At 40.8% G+C, this 20,093-nt stretch overlaps 1 protein-coding gene across 1 annotated transcript; it reads right to left on the bottom strand.

Annotated features, from left to right (window-relative positions):
* Positions 1-8,715: 8,715 nt before the first annotated feature.
* LANCL3 (LanC lantibiotic synthetase component C-like 3 (bacterial)) lies at positions 8,716-13,663 on the bottom strand. Its single transcript, XM_009888356.1, has 4 exons — positions 13,544-13,663; positions 12,248-12,445; positions 10,021-10,228; positions 8,716-8,898 (listed from the first exon to the last, which is right to left on the bottom strand). Exons 1-4 carry the CDS (start codon positions 13,572-13,574, stop codon positions 8,739-8,741), a joined length of 597 nt encoding a protein of 198 aa, XP_009886658.1. The 5' UTR covers positions 13,575-13,663; the 3' UTR covers positions 8,716-8,738.
* Between the last annotated feature and the right edge of the window lie 6,430 nt (positions 13,664-20,093).

Here is a 20,093-nt window from a genome sequence, read left to right as displayed (position 1 = left end):
GGCCCGGTGAGCTCGGACCTGCCGGGACTGGGCCGTAGGTGGGGGAACGTCTCCTTTGGCTGTAAGGTACAGGACTGGAGAAGAGAAGGCTCCGGGGAGATCTTACTGCGGCCTTCCAGTACCTAAAGGGGACCTACAGGAGAGCTGGGGAGGGACTTTTTACTAGGGCATGTAGTGATAGGACAAGGGGGAATGGCTTTAAACTGGAAGAGGGCAGGTTTAGATTAAACATTAAGAAGAAATTTTTCAGTTTGAGGGTGGTAAGGCACTGGAACAGGTTGCCCAGAGAAGTTGTTGAGGCCCCATCCCTGGAGATGTTCAAGGCCAGGCTGGACGTGGCCTTGGGCAACCGGGTCTAGTGGGAGGTGTCCCTGCCCATGGCAGGGGGGTTGGAACTCGATGATCTTCAAGGTCCTTTCCAACCTAAACCATTTTATGATTCTGTGACTGAACTGGGGTGGGGGGTGAGGTTCTCTTCAGGGGGACCTCTGCAGGCTGGAGAAATAGCCCAAAAGGAGGAGGTGAAGGCAAAGAACCTGGGAGAATAATCACCCTGTGTAGCAATAAAGGCTGAGGGACAGCTGGTTTAAAAAATAAATTAAAAAAAAATATGCAGAAAAGGAGCTGTGGGTCGTGGTCGGCCTGCCCTGATGCACCTGGTTCAAAGAGCTCCTCACCTGCTTAATGAACCTGCTGGCGGAGGTGCCCTTTTACTGCTTTGTCAGGTGGATCTCGCCCTGACGTTTCTCAGGCCTTTTCCTTCAAAGGTTCTGAGGACCGCAAAGCCCTGCGGTGACACCAGCAGCATTCGCCTGCCATCCCCGGGCCTTGCCCTTCACCAGCAGGAGCCTGAAGAGCACCCCATGCCTTTCCCCCTCGCCATCAGAGCCCTGGAGTCATTCTGGATAAGCATGAGGTCACCCTGGCAGTATCACTGATGCCCACATGGACAAGCAGCAAAAGGTCATAGCGTGAGGGCAAGAGAAGCCTTCGCAGGCTCTCTGCAACACCCCAAATCTGAGCACCTGGCAAGAAACAAAGCTGCTGAGGTACCAGGGCAGGTTGGCAGATGGTGCCTGCATCCTGCACAGGGGGAGTCTCCAGTCACCGCCACTTCTCTCCTCCTCTTGGTGCAGGTTCTTGGTTTGTGCTCAGCTGGCTCTGATGCCTGCCCTGATTGATCTTGTTTCTCTTTACCCATTCCCGGGTAATTGCAGATCTGGACGGGGAGTTTAGCTACAAACTTGAGACCTCCCAGGAGCACAACAGGAAGGCAAGATGCAGCGTTTGAGGTGCTATTAGCCTAATAATGGGACTATGCTAATGGCTACTTCTGCATGGCTGCTATTTAATGCAACTTAGGTTGTCACCAGATTTATATAAAAAATGCCAATATCGCTTTGGGTCATTTCTTGAACGGCTGCACTGGCAAACCTGGAGTCCCATTGCTCACCTCTAGTTGAGCTCAGCTTATGATGGCAAAGATGGAAACCTTGTTACGGGTGGGCCTAGGTGAATTTAATGCTGTAGTGCCCTTCGCTGGGAATGCGGGGGTCTTTCTGGAAAGAGAAGAGGCTGCATGTACTCAGATTCAAGCAGGCTGAAAATAAACACCTAAGTGGGAAAATTTAACCTGCAGGCCAAAAGCAACCTGTCTTCTCTTACCTCGTGGGAAACTACCGTGAGGTAGTTTTACCTAATCGCTATGTGCAGCTGGGATGTTTTATCTAATTCTAAGATGAATGATTTTACCTTTGATAACACAGTACCACTGAAAAGCTTTTGGAGCCCTGAGTCATGACTGCTCTGGAAGGAAAAGTTGCTGGCACTATGAAAGGTAAGTACAGAAATAGGCAGTCCAAAACACAATTGAACTGTTCAAGGTTGGGCTTTTATTTAAGGCAAAATATAATCACAGCTTTAATATTCATAATATGGATATACACAGAGTTTGTTCTGCCACTATGAAGCTTAGTATTATCACTGCTTTTAAAAAGCTATAAAATCTAGTTTCTATCATAATCTACAATACAAAACTAATACAATAAACACATTCTTAAAGATCACAGTGTTTAAAACATTATAAGAGCAGGGGTCCTGCTTTTAAACAATAAGGTGCATTTCTAAAGAATCAAATCAATCTTGATTCTAAGGGCCTGTACCATATTATGGCTGCAAATGGCTATTACACTGAGAAACCAATCTAGGGTGCAGCATATACTCAAGAAATGAACACCAGATGTTGGAATATATTGAATAATCAAGTGTCACCAACACAAACTAGACATGAAATAATGCCATTTAAGTTCCCTGTACTTTTTATTGGTACTGGCATTCATGTATATTGCAGACACATTGAGGGAAAACGGGTATAAAACTGCTATCAAATAGGGCCCTGCATGTGCAAGCACCTGTGCTTTCCTCTTACTGTATCAACAAGCCTTACTAATTCCGTGGGACTCACACGTAAAGGAAAGTTTGTAGGCTTGGGGTCCAGATTGATGCAGTTTTTCCCCTGTTTCACATGCGTGGAAGGACCTAACCTTGCATGCCTGAAATCAAGTGGAGATTCACCACTGACATCAGCAGGTGGCATATCAGGCCCTTAAAACGAGCGGAGGAGGCCAAATCAGTGGCAAAATCAGACCATTGTTAGAGGAAATCTTTCTTCTCTCGTGTGGTCATGGTAATGAAGACAGCAGCAGACTTCAATTTCTGGTCAGACAGCCTTTCTCTTCTATATGAAGTAGAAATAAATAAATGAGGAGGATTTGTTTTCTATTCCCTATGGGATATAATTGACTTAAGGACTTCTACATAAAATTTTCGGGGGAGTATGCATGTATAGTCGTGCAGTGTTGTTGCTGAATATCGCTGCATTATAAAGTATCTTTTATTCAAATATCATTATATGACTAGGCAAAATGAGTTTTTAGTTAATTTTCTGCCATTCTAGTCGGTATGCTGTATTTGACCTAAATGCCTCCACTTCCTCTTTGAGTCATGCAATGAACAAAGTCAAGGGACTCCCTTGTAAGTATTAAAAATAAATATGGCCTTATGTATTTTCAAGCAGATTGCTATTTATAAATTTACTTTTTTCAGAGCATGATGTAAAATTTTAAATATACAGGGTACAGGACTAACAGTGACGTTAGTGACAGTACACATTAGTCAGGAGGTTTAATAACTCAAAGGCAGGTCAAGAAGTTGGTGCACGTTGGCATCTTGGATCTATTTTTTAAACTGCCTAAGCATTGTTAGTGTATGCCACTTCTATTCCATTAAATGACAGGAGTAGGCAGTAGGTTCAGCTACAGGCAACTCCTTCACAGGCAGGCTTTTTTCAGCACACAATGACTTTGCTATAATGGCAATGAAGTGCTGTTCAAGGCAGCTAAAACCTGTACAGTGCACACTGTGCCGCTATCTGTGTAATGAAGCAAACTGTGCTATTCTCTTGGAAAATGCCTATTCACATCCCTAAATTGCTGTATTGTTTTGTGGGCCCTGAGCATTTTTGGCTTATGGCTTTGAAGTATGTTGTTCCCTCAGTAGTGTGATTTTTGGTCATTTTCTTATTTCTTTTCAATTTAGCTTTCTGATGCTTACTACTTAGTCCAGGACATATTTATATAAACTGAAATGTCTTCTCAGAGCAATCTAGACAGTGTTGTTAGCCAGCAATTGCTCATCGGTGTACTTCTTCACAGGAAGATTACTCTTTAAAATCTACAGGGCAATTCTTATTCCTGATATACTGATCTTCCTACAGATGAGAATATGCACTCATGCCAGTGAATATTCAAGGTATGTAGGAGAAGATTACCACACCTGAGATTTACTTGGCAGACCTCAGAGATACACTCTGCCCATGGATCTTATAGGTCCAAGTAACAAGGATATGCACGTAGTGCATGCATACACTAAAATAGGTCACTGTTTGCATAAAGCATGCAGTATGTTGGCAGATGCTGTAACTGTATATGCAGATAACGATGGTCAGTACAAAAATTTGATTGTTTATGAAAGTTTCCATTTGCACATATTGCACCTGTATGTTTCTGAATACATCAGATACCTACGTTTTGTTTTTTCCACAGTATTTTAAAAAATAATCAGTATTCTTATCATATTCTCTACATGTTCATATAATTATGATTAGAACATCAAAGTGGCATTACTTAATTTCACAGAGTAGCAAAAAGGGTGACCGCTTTACTTGCATTCATTTGTGCATATTTCCCAAAACTATTCAAATGTTTATTTGGGGATGTTTAGCCATTTCACCTGTTTTTGATTGTCTTAATAGAATTGAGATACTAGAGAAGTTAACATGCTCCTTACAAAGTCTCTCTTTTGTTTTATTTAATGATGTAAAACATCAGTGGCAGTTGTTGTACGGTATAATGATTTTTCCTTAGCAGGTGGGAAACGGAAGAGCCAGTAAGAAGAGACCATCTGGGAGCATAAAGGTATGTATTGCAAATAAGTGGAACACCCCTCTTAAGCAAATTAATCAATCTTATTGTCAAGAACAAAAGACCTGGGCTGCTTCTTCAGCCTTCTGAAGTTATTCATAGGTTGGGAAAGAAAGGCAGGGAAACTGAAAGAAACAACAATGCAAACAAAGCAGATACTGAAAGCAGTGGCACAAAACAAATACATTATCATGCTGAGAAGTTTTGAGTAGCAGGAAAAAAATAAGATGTATTTGTTAGAACTGTACTGTTGATGAAACTTATTGCATCTGGCTCCATGAATCCTGAAATCACTAAACCTGGACATTACAGATCTAGTTTCCATCAAAATTATTCCATGACTGTAATCTATGGATGACCTACTAGAAGTCATGAATAGTATATATAGCTCCTTAAACTGGTATGTAATCTACAGCTTTACTCACAAACAGCACCACACAAACACAAGTACATCACAAATAAGCACCAATACCGACACAGTGCATCCTCTTTGCTTTAACAGCATAATCAGAAATACTATTATACTATTAAATTTCTATTGCCTACGCTTTAGAAACTAAACACAGTCAAGAAACTAATGTGCAAACGTGACGTAGTAACTTGTGTTTTACACTTTGAAAGAGGCTTCTCAAGATTCTGGTAACACAGTCTTTTGTCACAGCACCATGGCAGAATCTGTTCAGGAATACACTTTTTCAGTCTACTGGCGCCCAATTCGGGAGCAGGAGGAGACAGCATCCTGCTGAGAATGTCTAGCAAAGGTTGCATGATCGATTTCTCAAAGCAGTAAGGAGGGAACACAAAGGACCTTATTTTTTTATTACACTGGAAAGTGCTGACGGCTCTGCTCAGGTTGCTTTCCTGTCAATGTCTTAAAAGCAATAAACAAAGGTTGCAACAGCATGTATGTAACAGCATATATAGTACGAAGGTAAAAAAAGCAGACAGAAAATCAAGAGGAGGAAAAAGATGAAACCCCCCCCCTGCTCATTTAATGACTGGCATTTTCAGAAGAGCTCTGGGGTATATTTATGCTGTGTTTGGAAGCTGTGACTACAGCACGTCCAGTAGCCACCTGAACCCAGCTAGGTCAGGTAAGAAAAGTCACAAAGCTCTTAAGAATGGGCTGCCATGTCTGATGACACAGATCAGTAATTATGTTCCAAGATTTTACAAGATGTATCCCATGAGACTGGATGTTTTGCAGGGAGATTTTTGGGACCTAGATTTTGAAAACTGGGTGGTTGGATGGGTTTTCTCATTGTTGAATGGACTAACTCTTCCTCAAATAACTATTTTCTTTCTTGCAGGCTTAGCATCAAATGAAACGAAACCCGTGGCTTCATATATGGAGGAGGGTTGCAGAGACAGATTTGTTTTGCAGGTGCTGTTGAACACAGCAGAGAGCAGATCAGTCTCCTCTGACTGTAAATCAGGAGTTAATTACACAAAGAGACACAGAGGGAAAACCACTAGAAAACTGACACCAATGAAGAATTACATTGAAAGACAAATGCAAACATGAACGCTGGAAGTTAAGCATAATAAAATGGAGTGATTTTATCTACTGCTATTATGGTAAATTTTAACATATACATGGTATATGTTACAATATCAGCATTCATGACTTGGTCAGGTTCTAAGTGACTGTACTGATTTATTGTGCTCTAGATTTATTGAGGTTTTGGCAGAGATTTTCTTCTCCGAGCATCTCCTGAGAAATAACTAACTGGAAACAATTAAATGTTGTGGCCCATGGATAATTAAAAAGTAGGCACTGGGGACAAAATTAAAAGGTCATGATTACTACTGTCATATGTGTAGATTCTGTTAAGGCTTAAGTTCGGAGTTGTATGGGTTTTTTGACAGTGCGGGTATCAAAACACTGGGTGTTTTTGTTTTATGTTTGCTTCTCTAAATAAAAGGATAGGCAATAAATGTAGGATTGCAACAGCTTGAGTCTAGATCATGGCAGAACCTCTCTCTCTGACTTACAGTAAGACAGAATACAGTTACAGTGGCTCTCTAAATGCTATGGCACAAATGTTGTTACTTACATGTTGTAGCTGAGTGATATTACCCTACAATAAAAACTAAGACTGAAAAGCTGTTGACCACAGGGAAAAAGAGCATAGGCCAAGTTTTACCTTCCTTACACATTTGTTTAAAGGGTTCCAGTTATGACATATACGAGGCACCTGCATTACAGGAAGCAACTAGATACAAACCCTAATGGACTTAGGATCTTCACTGCTGGCAACTGACTTTGCTGTGATCGAACAGGAGCATTTCAGCATGGCTGGGCAGAGCACGTGCACATCTCCGTTAACTTTTTGATTTAGCCTCCCTCTGAAATACGTCCTGCTATGTGTACGCACCTCACTGCTCAGAGTAACAAAAGAAGTGACATTAATGGCTTTCTTAAAAGACCTTTTATCCCACAAATAATAAACACATAACGACTGTATATTGAATTTTAACATTTCCATTCGGCAAAAAATCCCTAAATTCTTAACAAACTGATACAGAACTACATTGCTTTACTCACTAATGAAATATGGTTGCTTCTATGATTAATTAATTAGAGCTGCACAGCGCAAGACAAAATAGCAGAAATCCTAATCTGCAGCTCATAATAATGCAAGCCATCTCATTAAAATAACTGTGGCAAGAGTAGGGATGGGATTACTGTATTAAAATGCGGAAGGATTGCAAGACCTGGCTCCAACTTACAGCCTGATCAAGGCCCACTGAAATGAAATGGGAACTTCAATCCATTAGGCATTAAAAATAAAGAAATTGTAATCTCCTCCAGCTGAGAATGCAGGAAGAGAGACTGCATTGTTTGGCAGTGAATGTACGTCAGCTTTTTCATCCTAACTTCAATTTTTGACACACTGGTCTTCCCAATCTGTCTTTAAAGGTAATTGCATTACATTATTCACATATAAATAAAAATAAATAAATAGTAAAGATATTTTAAATACAGATACTGATTTTATAGTTTTTTAAGTACAAATCTACGTTAGCATTTTCTTTAGCTTTCAAATACCATGTCATATATATAATACATATAAAAGAGCAACCTTAAGTGCTAGTGCAACTAGTGTTGAGCAACCCATTTAGTTCTATAGCTACAAATCATTTGGGCATATACATTATTTTGTTAACCCGGGAAAGAAGCAATTTTGAGTTTTGTTATCAGGTTTTTCTTAAGATCACTATGCAATCCAAGGTTTGCATTCAGTTTGCAGGGTTTGTAGTGAGCAATTCATCAAGGAAATGGATTTTCCATTCCCAGAAATCTGTTATTGTTCAGAAATGCTGCTATAAGTAACTAATTTTTAAAGGAAGCTTTTGTTACACTGAACAATACTTATCTAGTGATGCTGTACCGTGAAGAAAGCATCTGCCTGCCGTATCATTGCTCTAGAACTTTTTGATCCAAGTCTTCTCTATGGCTCCACTCACTTTCCCTGTGACAGGGAAAGTACTGACAAGAAGTGACGCGGTTGCGGTAAATCAGTAAGGAGACCAGCTCCTTGCCACAGACTGAGCTCTGAAAGGAAGGGTGAAATTCAGTTCTCATTTATGCACATGAAACCCCACTAGCTGAAATGGACCTGTGAAACTGCACGCGGAATACATAGCTGTCTACGTAACTGTCATTATATGCACATGACGATGAAAGAGCTCCAAGATACAGGTATTTCTAAAACATGTTACTAGAACTAGTAGATGTGGTTTAGGTAAAAAATCCCAGATTTTGCCTTTGTGCAGTGTAGTGACATGTCTACGACACCCTTCCCGATAAGTGCATCGCTGCATGAAGACTTGTTTTTGCAGGTCTCTTTATAAAACCTACCGGATGCATCACTGTTTCTTCTTTGCATGTCCTTGTAATTCTAGCTTGCCTTTTTTTTTCTCCTGTGTAACCACCAAATTAAAAGTTTGATAATGCCCCTTTGGGTCTCACTTGAATAATTAGATTTTGCTTCTTATTACAGCTAAATATCTACCACATCAGATTCAATCACTTCCCCCATTTTTTTTTTCCAGACCCATTTTTTTTTCACCCCACACTTCCCTCCCAAAGCCCCAGTGTATTTTCTTTTTCACCTGACTCCCAGCTACTTTAAGGCTAGCGTTAGTGGTACCACTGGCTTGTTTTGTAAATAGCCTCTCTTGACAAATAAGTGAAACCGCAGGTGCCCTCTCCCATCGCCACCAGGATGTGGCCCTGGAGAACGTTACTCTCTAGACAAAGACACTGAAGAGAGGAAACTCGGCTTGGTTGGGTTGCAGCAAGTCAGTCAGGAAACACACAGTTCCCGAGAAACCTTCATACAGACTATATACGCTTTCTAATGCCCGGGAACCAGCCTTAAATTCTTCTGTAAATAAGAACTCTGCAAACCTAAGAGAAAAAAAAAAAAATAAAGAGTTTGTTATTATTTGATGTCACTCTGTGTCTACTTATGTGTTGTTTGAAAGCATCGTTTTAATAACGTTCAACGGTTAAAAAAAGTAGAATGTTCATTGTTTAATCTTATCTGCAAATTTTACACTATCTGATTTCCACATGAAACTGAGGTCCATTATACCGAGAAGAGACAAACCTTTGCAATATGTATATGCGTTATACTTCTTTAAGAGCTATACATTTTTTTCTGATTTCTGTAAGACATATTAAACATACTTTTATCTTGGCTGTTCTTTCAGCAGGGTGCAAGCAATGTTTCACATCAATGCAACAAATTCTGTAATGCTGAAATAACTACACAAATAAAATGTTCTCACTTCAAAGCAAATGGCTGAAAATAAAATTACTGTACCACTTCCCCTCATTATTCTATGCTGTAAGGAAAACAGTAACAAACATTGAATATTGTCTTTTTAAACATGTACAGTAAATTACAGAAATAGAATTAAAGATAATTGCGGCACTGTGACAGAATTTTCAGTGGACTACACTTGGCTTGCATCAGGTCAAAATGGAATTAACCCCACGAGTTAAGCTGAATGAACAGCACAATGTCAAACTGGCTAAAGCTGGGAATGATAAATTAAAAAACTGTAAAATAACAGCAAGGCAGGTCCTATATTAATTTTCCACTTCTAGTAGTAAGGGGTAGCCTTAAACGCTCTGAAAATCAGAACGAATCACATTTTACTCTGCTCCTGGATTTGGGTGTGCAGCTGAGCTGGTTCCTGACGTCATGTCAGGATGAGACCTGGATGCACACCGTTTCTCCCCATCCACCCCGGGTCCCTCTGAAGGAGCGCAAGCTTGTGGACAGGGAGGGAGGGAGGGAGCCCAGGAGAACCCGATGGTTCTCCCGCCGCAGGCAGCCTGGAAGCAGGACTGCAGGGCTCCGCGCAGAACGTGCCTGCCCCACAGCTCACAGGTAGAACGGCACCTGAGGCTCAAACATTCAGGTTACATCTGAGAGTGGTGATCACAGACTCTGAGCAGCTTTATAAACGTTCCTGAAACTTCCCAGTGTTACCCTGAATCCAGAAAGGTAGGACTGCTAACCTCTGTGCCCTGTATATGTATTTTGAGTTTCCAGTGAGCCTGTACAGCAGCAGGAACACATAAGCACTGCCAGCCACTCCATGGCATATTCCAGGTCCCTTCTTCAACAGGCCCTTCTGCCAGGTGAGCTCCCCGCAGCGGATACAAGTGTCCAGATACTGAGGCTTTTTGGAAACCAGGTAAGCTTTGGCGAACAGATATGCAATGCCTAGGAAAATAGCAGTGAGATCGTCTTCTGTAATGAGTAGGCCAAGGGTTTCACAGAACACATAAGAAAATAAAGATTAATACACTAAAAAACTGCAGTCTCATGCTTTACATGTCTCAGCGTTAAATATGTATATGCTACATATGGAGGGGAGAGTATCTGGTATGCTAAAAAGCATATGGTAAGAGGTACTTATCCACTCCCTGTAACAACGCCACTTTCACTCTTTTCAATACATTACTGAATTCCAGGGTTTAATCTAACATCTCTAAAATTTCAAGTCCTTCAGCATCTTAAAACAGTCAGTAGTCACCTTTTTTTGCCTTTAAACCAGTACACTCTTAGCACTGTCTTCTACCAGTTTCAAATCCCTATTCCCCTCAACTATTCACATTTACAGAAACACAAGGATGGACAAGATAATTTCTTACATTGGCAACAGATACAATTTTTTACTGAATGAGAAAAGGAATCTTGCTTGCTTTCTTCAGTAGGGCCCATGCCTCTTTATTCTAGTTATAAACAGTTATGCATACTAACTTCTGTTAAAAAAAAAAAAAAGACAGCTATTTGGCTTATTTTTAGAGGGGATTCAAATAAATTAATCATAATCTTCAACAGAGCACTGCACAGCTCAGTTCATGGCAACCTTAAAAGAATGCATATGACACATAACCAAATCAAGGGCCTCAGGAAATGTTTAGAGTAGCTCACTTGTGGTCTGAATATAATATACACTGAAGTAGCTGAAAAGAGATCTTGTAAGCTACATGTGTGCTATTAACCCAAGAAGAGTGTTGGGATACAGGAGAAAGAACGATGGCAATTAATGAATTTCCATGTCTCTAAATGTCTCCTAAAGTAACTTCTTTACACCATTTGGGATTTTAACACTTTGGTCAAGTCTCAATGCTTATGTCTCCACTAACATTTAAATGCAAATCAAAGGCCACTCTCAAGATCCTGAAACAAAAAGGGCATCTTCCCTGCATGTTTGATCACTCGGCCAGCCATGCTGTAGAAGTAATTTTTTCCTCTTAAAAATAAAAAAGGTTGGTAAGCAAGAGCTGTTTTTACTTCACTTCATTAGAGTGTGAGAGCAAGAAGCTTGTTCCATGATCATACCAACAAAAAAGTAATGCATCAGCAGAAAGCACATTTAAGGGTTGTTAATTATAATGTATTTTTTTTGTAATTTAAATAGAACACCTTTAAAAGCAATGCATCGATGCTCATGGACATTCTTCAATAAAAGTAAGTTTTTCTGTAACCTTCTAGGTTCATGTTACCAAGCCAATGACTCGTTAGCAATAAAATTCTGCCTGGGGGTAAAAAAGCAATTTCAATACACAGCATTACTTGCCAGAATTGCTAAGGTACAAGGTTAGATTCTGAACTGACAGACATCAGCCTGACTAAGGCTAACCCAAACTAAGGATCGATTCTCTTTTTCTCTGAAAAGCAGTTTTACATGAGTGACTTTTAGAAAAAAATGCCTCGTGCTAGTACAAACTCCCCTTCACATGAAAAACCTTTGGACAAATTTATGCGTTATCTATCCATGTAATAAGTGTAGCTTAAACTTTGATTCTGATGAGGGGGCAAAAAGCTATTATGAAGGCCTTCCCAAAATTCACAGATGTGTCTGTATCTGTGTTCTTTTGCATACTATTTCTCTGTCCAGCCATATGCCGTCTTTAGACTCAGCTGTACCATTCTTTGAGGTCTTGCCATGAAAGGGAGCAAGAGTGGAAAATGTACAGTTCAGGATCACCAGAATTCTTTCAGCTGTGATCAGCTATCCTTTTAAGGCAGAAAATATACCTATCCTTCCAGCTACTTCAGCAATAAATAAAACACTCTCAACTGGAAGAAAAAGCCTAAAGAGTTTGCCTGCATCTCACAAAACATCAAAATCGGCCCAGTTTAACCTGAGATTATCTTCTACATGGAATCACCTAACATGGAAAAGCAATGTGACCAGCATCTGGCTATTCATAGCATCAATGGGAAAAGAACCTGGAGCTCCATGACACCAGTGTACAAGCTCATTTTCCCGCTCGATTGTCTCTCCCAGCTCAGGAGGCCAGTTGCTGTTCTGTTCTTGGTCCATAAGAAAATCAACGCTCTGCCACACAAGCTCCTGATCTGCTGGCTGCAGATACTCATAATAGGAAAGCAACATCTGAAGGATTGATGAAAGCCCATGTGCTGCACCTGAAAAGAACAGAAACAGTCAAATTAGAGCATAGGTTTAGGCCCTACCTCCACCTCACAGCAACTTTCCCTTGGGACTGATTTCCTTCTCAAGTGCATGATTCTTCCATCTTCTTTATGCATATTGCAATAGTGCTTGGAATAAAAGCTTTCTAGGTGCATGACACTATGATCTGTTACTACTTCCGTCATTTCCAGTTCCCCTAGCTATGCAAAAATATGTATGAATTTTTTCTGCCCTCTCTCTGATATGACCAAAACTCAGTGCGTGAAGTTAAACTGAACTTAAACTGAACACTGTTTCAAGATGTTATTCTTCTTGACACCCTACTGAATCTGGACGATTATTGTGATGTCTTTGTTGAACCCAAATTGAAACTGGACCGTAAATTATATTCCCAGTTACTGATCGACAGTATCAGTCAGCTAAAACCTAAATATCAGTGCAAGAATTGTCTGTACCTGCCAGGGTCTGTGGAGCAGCACCACTCAGTGACTTCTCCCTCTGCTCCCCTGCCAGAGAACTCACTAACATCTACAAACCAATCTCACACTTTCTGCAGGGTGATATTGTGCCTCGCGGACCCCACTAGGGACCTGCTCGATGACCTTTCCCCACTGCTTCAGACGAGCTCCAACTGCTCGTGATGGGTAGGAGCCGACCATTCGCTTGAATTTCACTGCTACAGCCAAAACTCCTCTGCAAGTCCCTGTGCGGCAACAGCAACTTACAAAGAACATCCCCTGACGGTTCTCTCTGGTACCAGTCTCCACACAGACATGGGCACCACAGCTCTGGCTGCCTCCATCTGGCAAGGGCAGGTTTACCAGGGCAGAAAGGAGAAGAGGGAATGAGGCTGCTGCTTGCTGCTCCCCTTGTGCAGAGCAGGCAGCTCTTGCGTTCCGCAGCCCTGGGCAGCATCAGTCCTTCCCTCCAGCTCCCCAGTCCCACTCAGCAGTTTTAGGAGGTCGGATGGTCCCAACTCAGTCAGGAGAAACCCCACACTGTAGGTTTTATATGTTTTATTTCTGAAGTGTCTACTGGCTCAGCATCTGCACACAGCATCGCTTTCAAAGTAGTTGGTGTGTTTTACTCACCAAGATATTCTGTTCCATAGTAGGAATACATGAGCGGGAATGGTTTCCTCTTCTTCACTGCATACTGCTTTCCTGACTCTAGTATGGCCAGGCAAATTGATTTTATTTGTGCTGGGGTCAGCACCTAAACAGAAACATCAAAACAAACATCAAGTCTATTATAATAATTTTGTTTTTAAGACATTTTTCAAGGCTCTGCTTTTTTGCTGGTGCACAAGACAAAGTACTACCTTTAATCTTATGAGCATGCCATAATGTACATCATTATTTAGACTTCCTTACATAAAACAACAAATTTACATACTCTCTCTCAAAAACGGGGTTTCATCCCGTCTCAGGAAAGCGAATGTCAAATCTTTAGCTGCACAGACGAAGTGAAAAGAGGCCCACCAAGAGCGCCTGCCTTTCCTTCCCAGAGATCCATCAGTCTGATGGAAGCTGACAACAAGCACCAGGCAAGCGGCAGAACAACAGCCTCCAGACTGGAGGAAAAGACATGAGGAGAAGACAAAGGAAAACAGACCCAAAGAAGAAGTAAATGTTATAGGCTTTATTGGGACACACTAAGCTAGACAGATTTTTCTCAAACAATACAAAAGAGGAAGCAAGGAAGGGGGTACTAAACTTTACTGAAAAGCAATGCTACATATGTGGGTTCAGAAACATTTTAGTAAAAGAATCAGGCTCTTTTACTACAAGAAAATACTAATAAAAATTAAGTGCAAGATAGGTTTCTATGAAGAGAGGCTAGCTGTGTTTATGGGATTTTATCGTCACAAACAGGTCAACACTGCCTTTAATGCAGTCCTAAGAAATGACTAATGCCTTACTCTTAGTGGGGCCAAAACTAAATAAGATTGACAAATCCCGTATTGCATCAGACATGAACTTTTCCAAGTTACTGACCTAAAGCATTCAGTGAAGAATAGGTTTTACAAGTTTTAACTCAAGTTCTAATGCTATGCAATTCGCTGCAATTATTCACCTTCTCCTCTGTGTCAGCCATATCAGTACATTACTGACCCATACCTAGGTCATTAAAATAATTTAGTTTCAGTAGTGTTTTGGCTTTCAGGGAAAGCCTGTATAGCAGCTGTACTTTACAAAAATATGAACTTAGGAAAAGAGAACTGGAAAAGAAAAAAGGCAAAACAAGGCAGAAAAAAGAAAAAGGCTGTAGAAATAGCATTGACAAGATAAATAGTAATCCTAAAACTAACTGGACTATCAAGATGTCTTTAAAATGTTTCTGAAGACAATTGGTTTTGCTATAATTTGTATTATCATAGGACTTACAATTACTTCTTCAAGGTTAAAAAGTACCGTTAGCATTAAGTATGGAGGTAACATCTGTTATAAACTATATTTGACATGTAAAAGATGCTGTGGACAATTAATGTCACTTAGAACTTGACTGAAAATTAATGGCTGAAAAATCTTATTTGTCTATCTTGTCTTGCTCCCTGATAACAATGCATTTTATTACAGCTGCTCCAAATGACTATGATATTTATGCAACCTGGAGAACAACTTACTTCTGATCTTGGTTAGTGTTCTTTAATGTTACTGCAGTAGAAGTAAATAAGCTGTTAACATCTGGAGACTTCACTCATTTCCAGTCATTTTTAAATGAATTGTTTTAGCTTCACTGAATTTAAAGAAATGGTTTAAATCCTAAGCAAATGAGGAGATCAGAGACATGATGAGACACGCTGCATTTTCTCCAGAGCTCTCATTTTACCGTCTTGCAGTTTGGGACCTAGTTCTCCAAATCCTACACTTTGTAAAAGGATTAGTAAGGTAACCCTTTAAAAATAAATGTGAAGGATAAGATCTCCTAATTGGAATTCTGGAAGGCAAAGGCATGCTGATTAGAAAAATTGTATCAGTTCATTTTCTGTATGTAACTGTTCCTTTACTTAATAAATCAACTGGCTTTCAATACAAACCATGTTTTGCTAAGCTTATTTTTATGTTCAGTGCATTTAATTTTTAAATTGAATTAATGACGATTTTACAATGCTGATAGTGTATTTTAAATGGATTTAAACTTCTACCCAAATCCAGCCTTGCACAATGCTACATAAAGAAGTATCAGCTAGCAAGAAATGCAGTGTTCACCATTTTTTAATGTAAAGTTCAAAAAGTCAAATACTTGAGCACTATGATTACTGATTAATTGTATACAAAGTATACCCTTTTGGCTGGCATAATGAAATATCACCTCTTTTTCAGAATGAGCCCATGTACCAAGCCAGATGAAAAAATTAGTTAAAATCATGCTTAGTCTGGATGATAGAAATCACCCCATCCTGACCCACTTCCACTTTATCAAAGAAAGCAGAAAAGAAAATAACCTGTATGTCTTGAAAGCAACCTTCTCTCTGGCCACTTGGACTGACCTGTATGCTTAAGACGGGTAGGAGATGTTGTGTAACTAATAGCTAAATAAGCAAATTTTCGTGCTGCCTCCAAATATCTCTTACCATGTGCCTCAATCCACAGTTGTCGTAGCACTGCTGCCTGTTTTCCAAAACACTTAAATATGAAGGTTTTGTATTTGGTCCTTATTCTAGGAAATGGCTGGCTGGAACAGACCCTCACTTACCATCATTATTTGTGGCCTTCCAAAGGTACAAATGATCAGAGATCACATTTAGGATCTCCATCGGCTTGCTACATTTTATTTCAACCAAATCTGTGGTAAAACCTCCTCAGATTTCTTTCACCTTGCCAAGAAATAAAATCTGTGGCTAGTTTCTGTATGTTCCCTCACATTATCTTTAATAAAACAGCTAAAAACTTAATGATCAAAACAACAATCATAGAAAACATTAATCATAACCACAGACAGTTTAGCTGTGGTTCTACAAACTTCATTTTCATTTCAGTGTAGTCGCAATGCCTCCTTGCCCCTGGGAATTACTGAAGCAATATGTTTAATTAGGGATGGCAAAGAAATAGAGTGATCGCCCCAAAGGCTTTGAAAGGATAAATTGCATATTGATATCACGTCCTCTGGTGAAAGCTGTCAGATGCTTTGATGAAAAATAAAGCCAATATAAGAATATGCTACCCAGAAAAAAAATATCCATGCTTGAGATAGCTACATTTTTTAAGAAAATTCTGGAATGTCATTTAATATGAGCTGGCTACACAGCAGGTAAAATTATTCTTTATTATGTCAGTACTTATCCGAAAGACTCCTGACAGTAAGAGATATATTGCCGGTAGTTTAATATTTCAGCTAACTTTTTATATTTTTAAAGATATCAAAACCTATCCTGTCACATTAGAAGTGTTCACTTTAGTCTCCTCACTAGACCAAAGTTTGGAATACATGTATTCCCCATTTCCCCTGCAATTTCTGTATCAATTGATTGGTTGAGTTCTTCATTTTCTCTTTTAAATCAGTGTGCAGCGATGCTGTGTGCTGTTAAATAACTGTTCCACTGGTGATAGCTGCGTTCCCATATACGTTCTACTTTAAGCACAAAGCTTAAGCAGCCCTATAATATTTAGTATTGGTACTACTGCCTGTGCCTCGGAGCCCTACTTATAGTAAAAAGACCACTGTGATTATTTCTAAACTCTCTCCATTTTTCTCTTGTGCCACTGCAGACAATACAGAATCACAGAATGGTCAGGGTTGGAATGGACCTCTGGAGATCATCTAGTCCAAACCCCCCTGCCAGAGCAGGGTCATCTACAACAGGTTGCACAGGACAGCGTCCAGGCGGGTTTTGAATGTCTCCAGAGTGGGAGACTCTACAACCTCTCTGGGCAGCCTGTTCCAGTGCTCCACTACCCTCAAAGTAAAGAAGTCCCTCCTCATGTTGAGATGGAACTTCCTATGTTCAAGTCTGTGCCCGTTACCTCTTGTCCTGTCACTGGGCACCACTGAAAAAAGACTGTTCCCATCCCCCTGGCACGCTCCCTTTAAGTATTTGTAAGCATTAATAAGATCCCCCCTCAAGTCTTCTTTTTTCTAGACCCAAGTCCCTCAGCCTTTCCTCATAAGAGAGATGTTCCAATCCCCTAATCATCTTTGTAGCCCTTTGCTGGACCCTCTCCAGCAGATCCCTGTCCTTCTTGAATGGGGGAGCCCAGAACTGGACGCAGTACTCCAGATGCGGCCTCACCAGGGCAGAGTAGAGGGGGAGGATGACCTCCCTCGACCTGCTGGCCACACTCTTCTTGATGCACCCCAGGATGCCATTCGCCTTCTTGGCTGCCAGGGCACATTGCTGGCTCATGGTCATCCTGTTGTCCACCAGGACTCCCAGGTCCCTCTCCACAGAGCTGCTCTCCAGGAGGTCAGCCCCCAACCTGTACTGGTGCATGGGGTTATTCCTCCCCAGATGCAACACCCTACACTTACCCTTGTTGAACTTCATAAGGTTTCTTTCTGCCCAACTCTCCAGCCTGGCGAGGTCACGCTGTAAGGCAGCACAGCCTTCTGGCGTGTCAGCCACTCCTCCCAGTTTTGTGTCATCAGCAAACTTGCTGATGGTACACTCTATCCCTTCATCCAGATCATTGATGAATATGTTGAACAAAACTGGGCCCAGTACTGACCACTGTCCATTCATCTAACCCACACTTCCTAAGCTTGCCTGTGAGGATGATGTGGGAGACAGTGTCGAAAGCCTTGCCGAAGTCAAGGTAGACAACACCCACTGCCCTCCCCTCATCCACCCATCCAGTCACACCATCATAGAAGGCTATCAGATTAGTCAGGCATGACTTCCCCACAGTGAATCCGTGTTGACTACTTCTGATAACCTTCTCTTCCAGGTGCTTTGAGATGACACCCAGAACAAGCTGTTCCATCATCTTTCCAGGGAGGGAGGTGAGGCTGACAGGCCTGTAGTTTCCCGGGTCACCCTTCTTGCCCTTTTTGAAGACTGGAGTAACATTGGCTTTCCTCCAGTCCTCAGGCACCTCACCTGTTCTCCAGGACCTTTCAAAGATGATGGAGAGTGGCCCAGCAATGACTTCCCCCAGCTCCCTCAGCACTCGAGGGTGCATCCCATCAGGCCCCATGGGCACCTTCTCCCATTAAGACACTCCACAAATTTGTGAATTATTTAAGGCAGGTACTTTATTCAGTAAATCCCTGTAAAAAGTCAGCAAGGAAGTGCTATGTCTACAGCAATTGCAGAACACCGGCTTTTTTTGTCGCTAGCAGTCTTTCTCAACCTGAGATTGTTTAGTTGGAAGTAAATCATTTCACAACCCTTTTTAATCTTCTAAAACAGATTTTGTAATACATTGGTTATGACAACGCTAGATATGCGTTTCAAAAAGTGTAGAGAGAAATCTTGACCTTGAGGATTAGGCAGAAAGAAGCAGAACTAGCTCTTCTTTGCTTCTAATTACAATAACATTTTCAGCACTTCATCATTCCTCTTAATGTTTGCTACAAGCCCCATGGCTTATGATTTGCCTTTTGAAAACCACTGCTACTGTAAAACTGCATACTGTATTGAGGATATTTCAGGACTGTAACCTTTTCATTCTTTTAAAAGATCTGTATTTATTTTCTCAAAGCCCTTTCCTGTATGTAAATAACAGAAAGCATTAATGAATGCGAAGTATCTTTATCTTTTTATAGATGCATCAGTACATTTAGCAGGTAACAGCTACGCTTACATGATTGTGGAAGCCTTATTCTATGCATGTAAAAAAAATTTAATATGCATCTCACCACATCAAACCTCTGTCTGTCACACTTCTAAAAAGCCATTTACATGAACTTGATCATACACTTTTTCTGATGCTGTACAAAGAGTCAAAATAAGCTGAAAAAAATGGGTCACTACATATAATCTATCAGAAACTTTGCCATGAGTCTCCTATGCTGGAAGCCCAGCAGAGGGAGCTTGTGAATTAGTTATAATGCACAAAAAATGCTGTAAAAAAAGATATACCTGTCTGTGTTCAGCAGCACAGCTGACTCAAGCAGAAAGACGCTGGAGCCAAGTTGGTAATTTAATGATACCTTACTGCACTGCGTGATGCTTAAGTTCACTACTTCAGCTTGATCTTATTTCTACCAAAGGCAGGGGCTGGGATTGTTCAGGGACCTTTCTGTGCAATGTCATGGCCAGTTGGTTTTTTTCTTTCAGATGATGCTGACACCTGAAGCCACGGAAGAGTAGCAGGAACAAAGACAGAGGGGTCTGCCTCCCCCTAATGTTATTTCAGTTTGACTGATGTACCTCTCCTGCAGCACAGTGGGAAACCCATCTCCAAGTGCACTGCTGTCTGCTTTCCTTGCAAGCAGTGTAAAGTACACCCTTCTTTAAAAAAACAACATGAAAAAATCTGTTAAATCTCCTGAAAACTTTGTTCAAGGGATCAGATTAATTCCTGAGGTACTATGGATACCGTTGCTAATGCAGTATGTCTCATGCTGTAATGGCACCACGAATGGCATTTTCTAGGGAGCATACTTTCCCAAATTTCTCCTATTAACACAACTACATGACAGTGTGTGTAGACTCAGCGCAACTACTGATATGATTGTTTCAGTTCATTGGAAAAA

Source organism: Charadrius vociferus, unplaced genomic scaffold, assembly GCF_000708025.1.
Source record: "Charadrius vociferus isolate BGI_N301 unplaced genomic scaffold, ASM70802v2 scaffold206, whole genome shotgun sequence".
Taxonomy (NCBI): domain Eukaryota; kingdom Metazoa; phylum Chordata; class Aves; order Charadriiformes; family Charadriidae; genus Charadrius; species Charadrius vociferus.
The sequence above is the reverse complement of the archived record's forward strand: the minus strand, read 5'-3'. Positions and strand labels throughout refer to the sequence as shown.

What these genes read in the sequence shown, in the direction of transcription:
- LANCL3 (XM_009888356.1), bottom strand. Translation starts at nt 13,574, where the DNA reads ATGTATTCCTACTATGGAACAGAATATCTTG. An exon ending in CTATGGAACAGAATATCTTG is followed by an intron (nt 12,446 to 13,543) that starts GTGAGTAAAACA and finishes TGTTCTTTTCAG; the next exon opens with GTGCAGCACATGGGCTTTCA. An exon ending in CTGGTGTCATGGAGCTCCAG is followed by an intron (nt 10,229 to 12,247) that starts GTTCTTTTCCCA and finishes CTATTTTCCTAG; the next exon opens with GCATTGCATATCTGTTCGCC.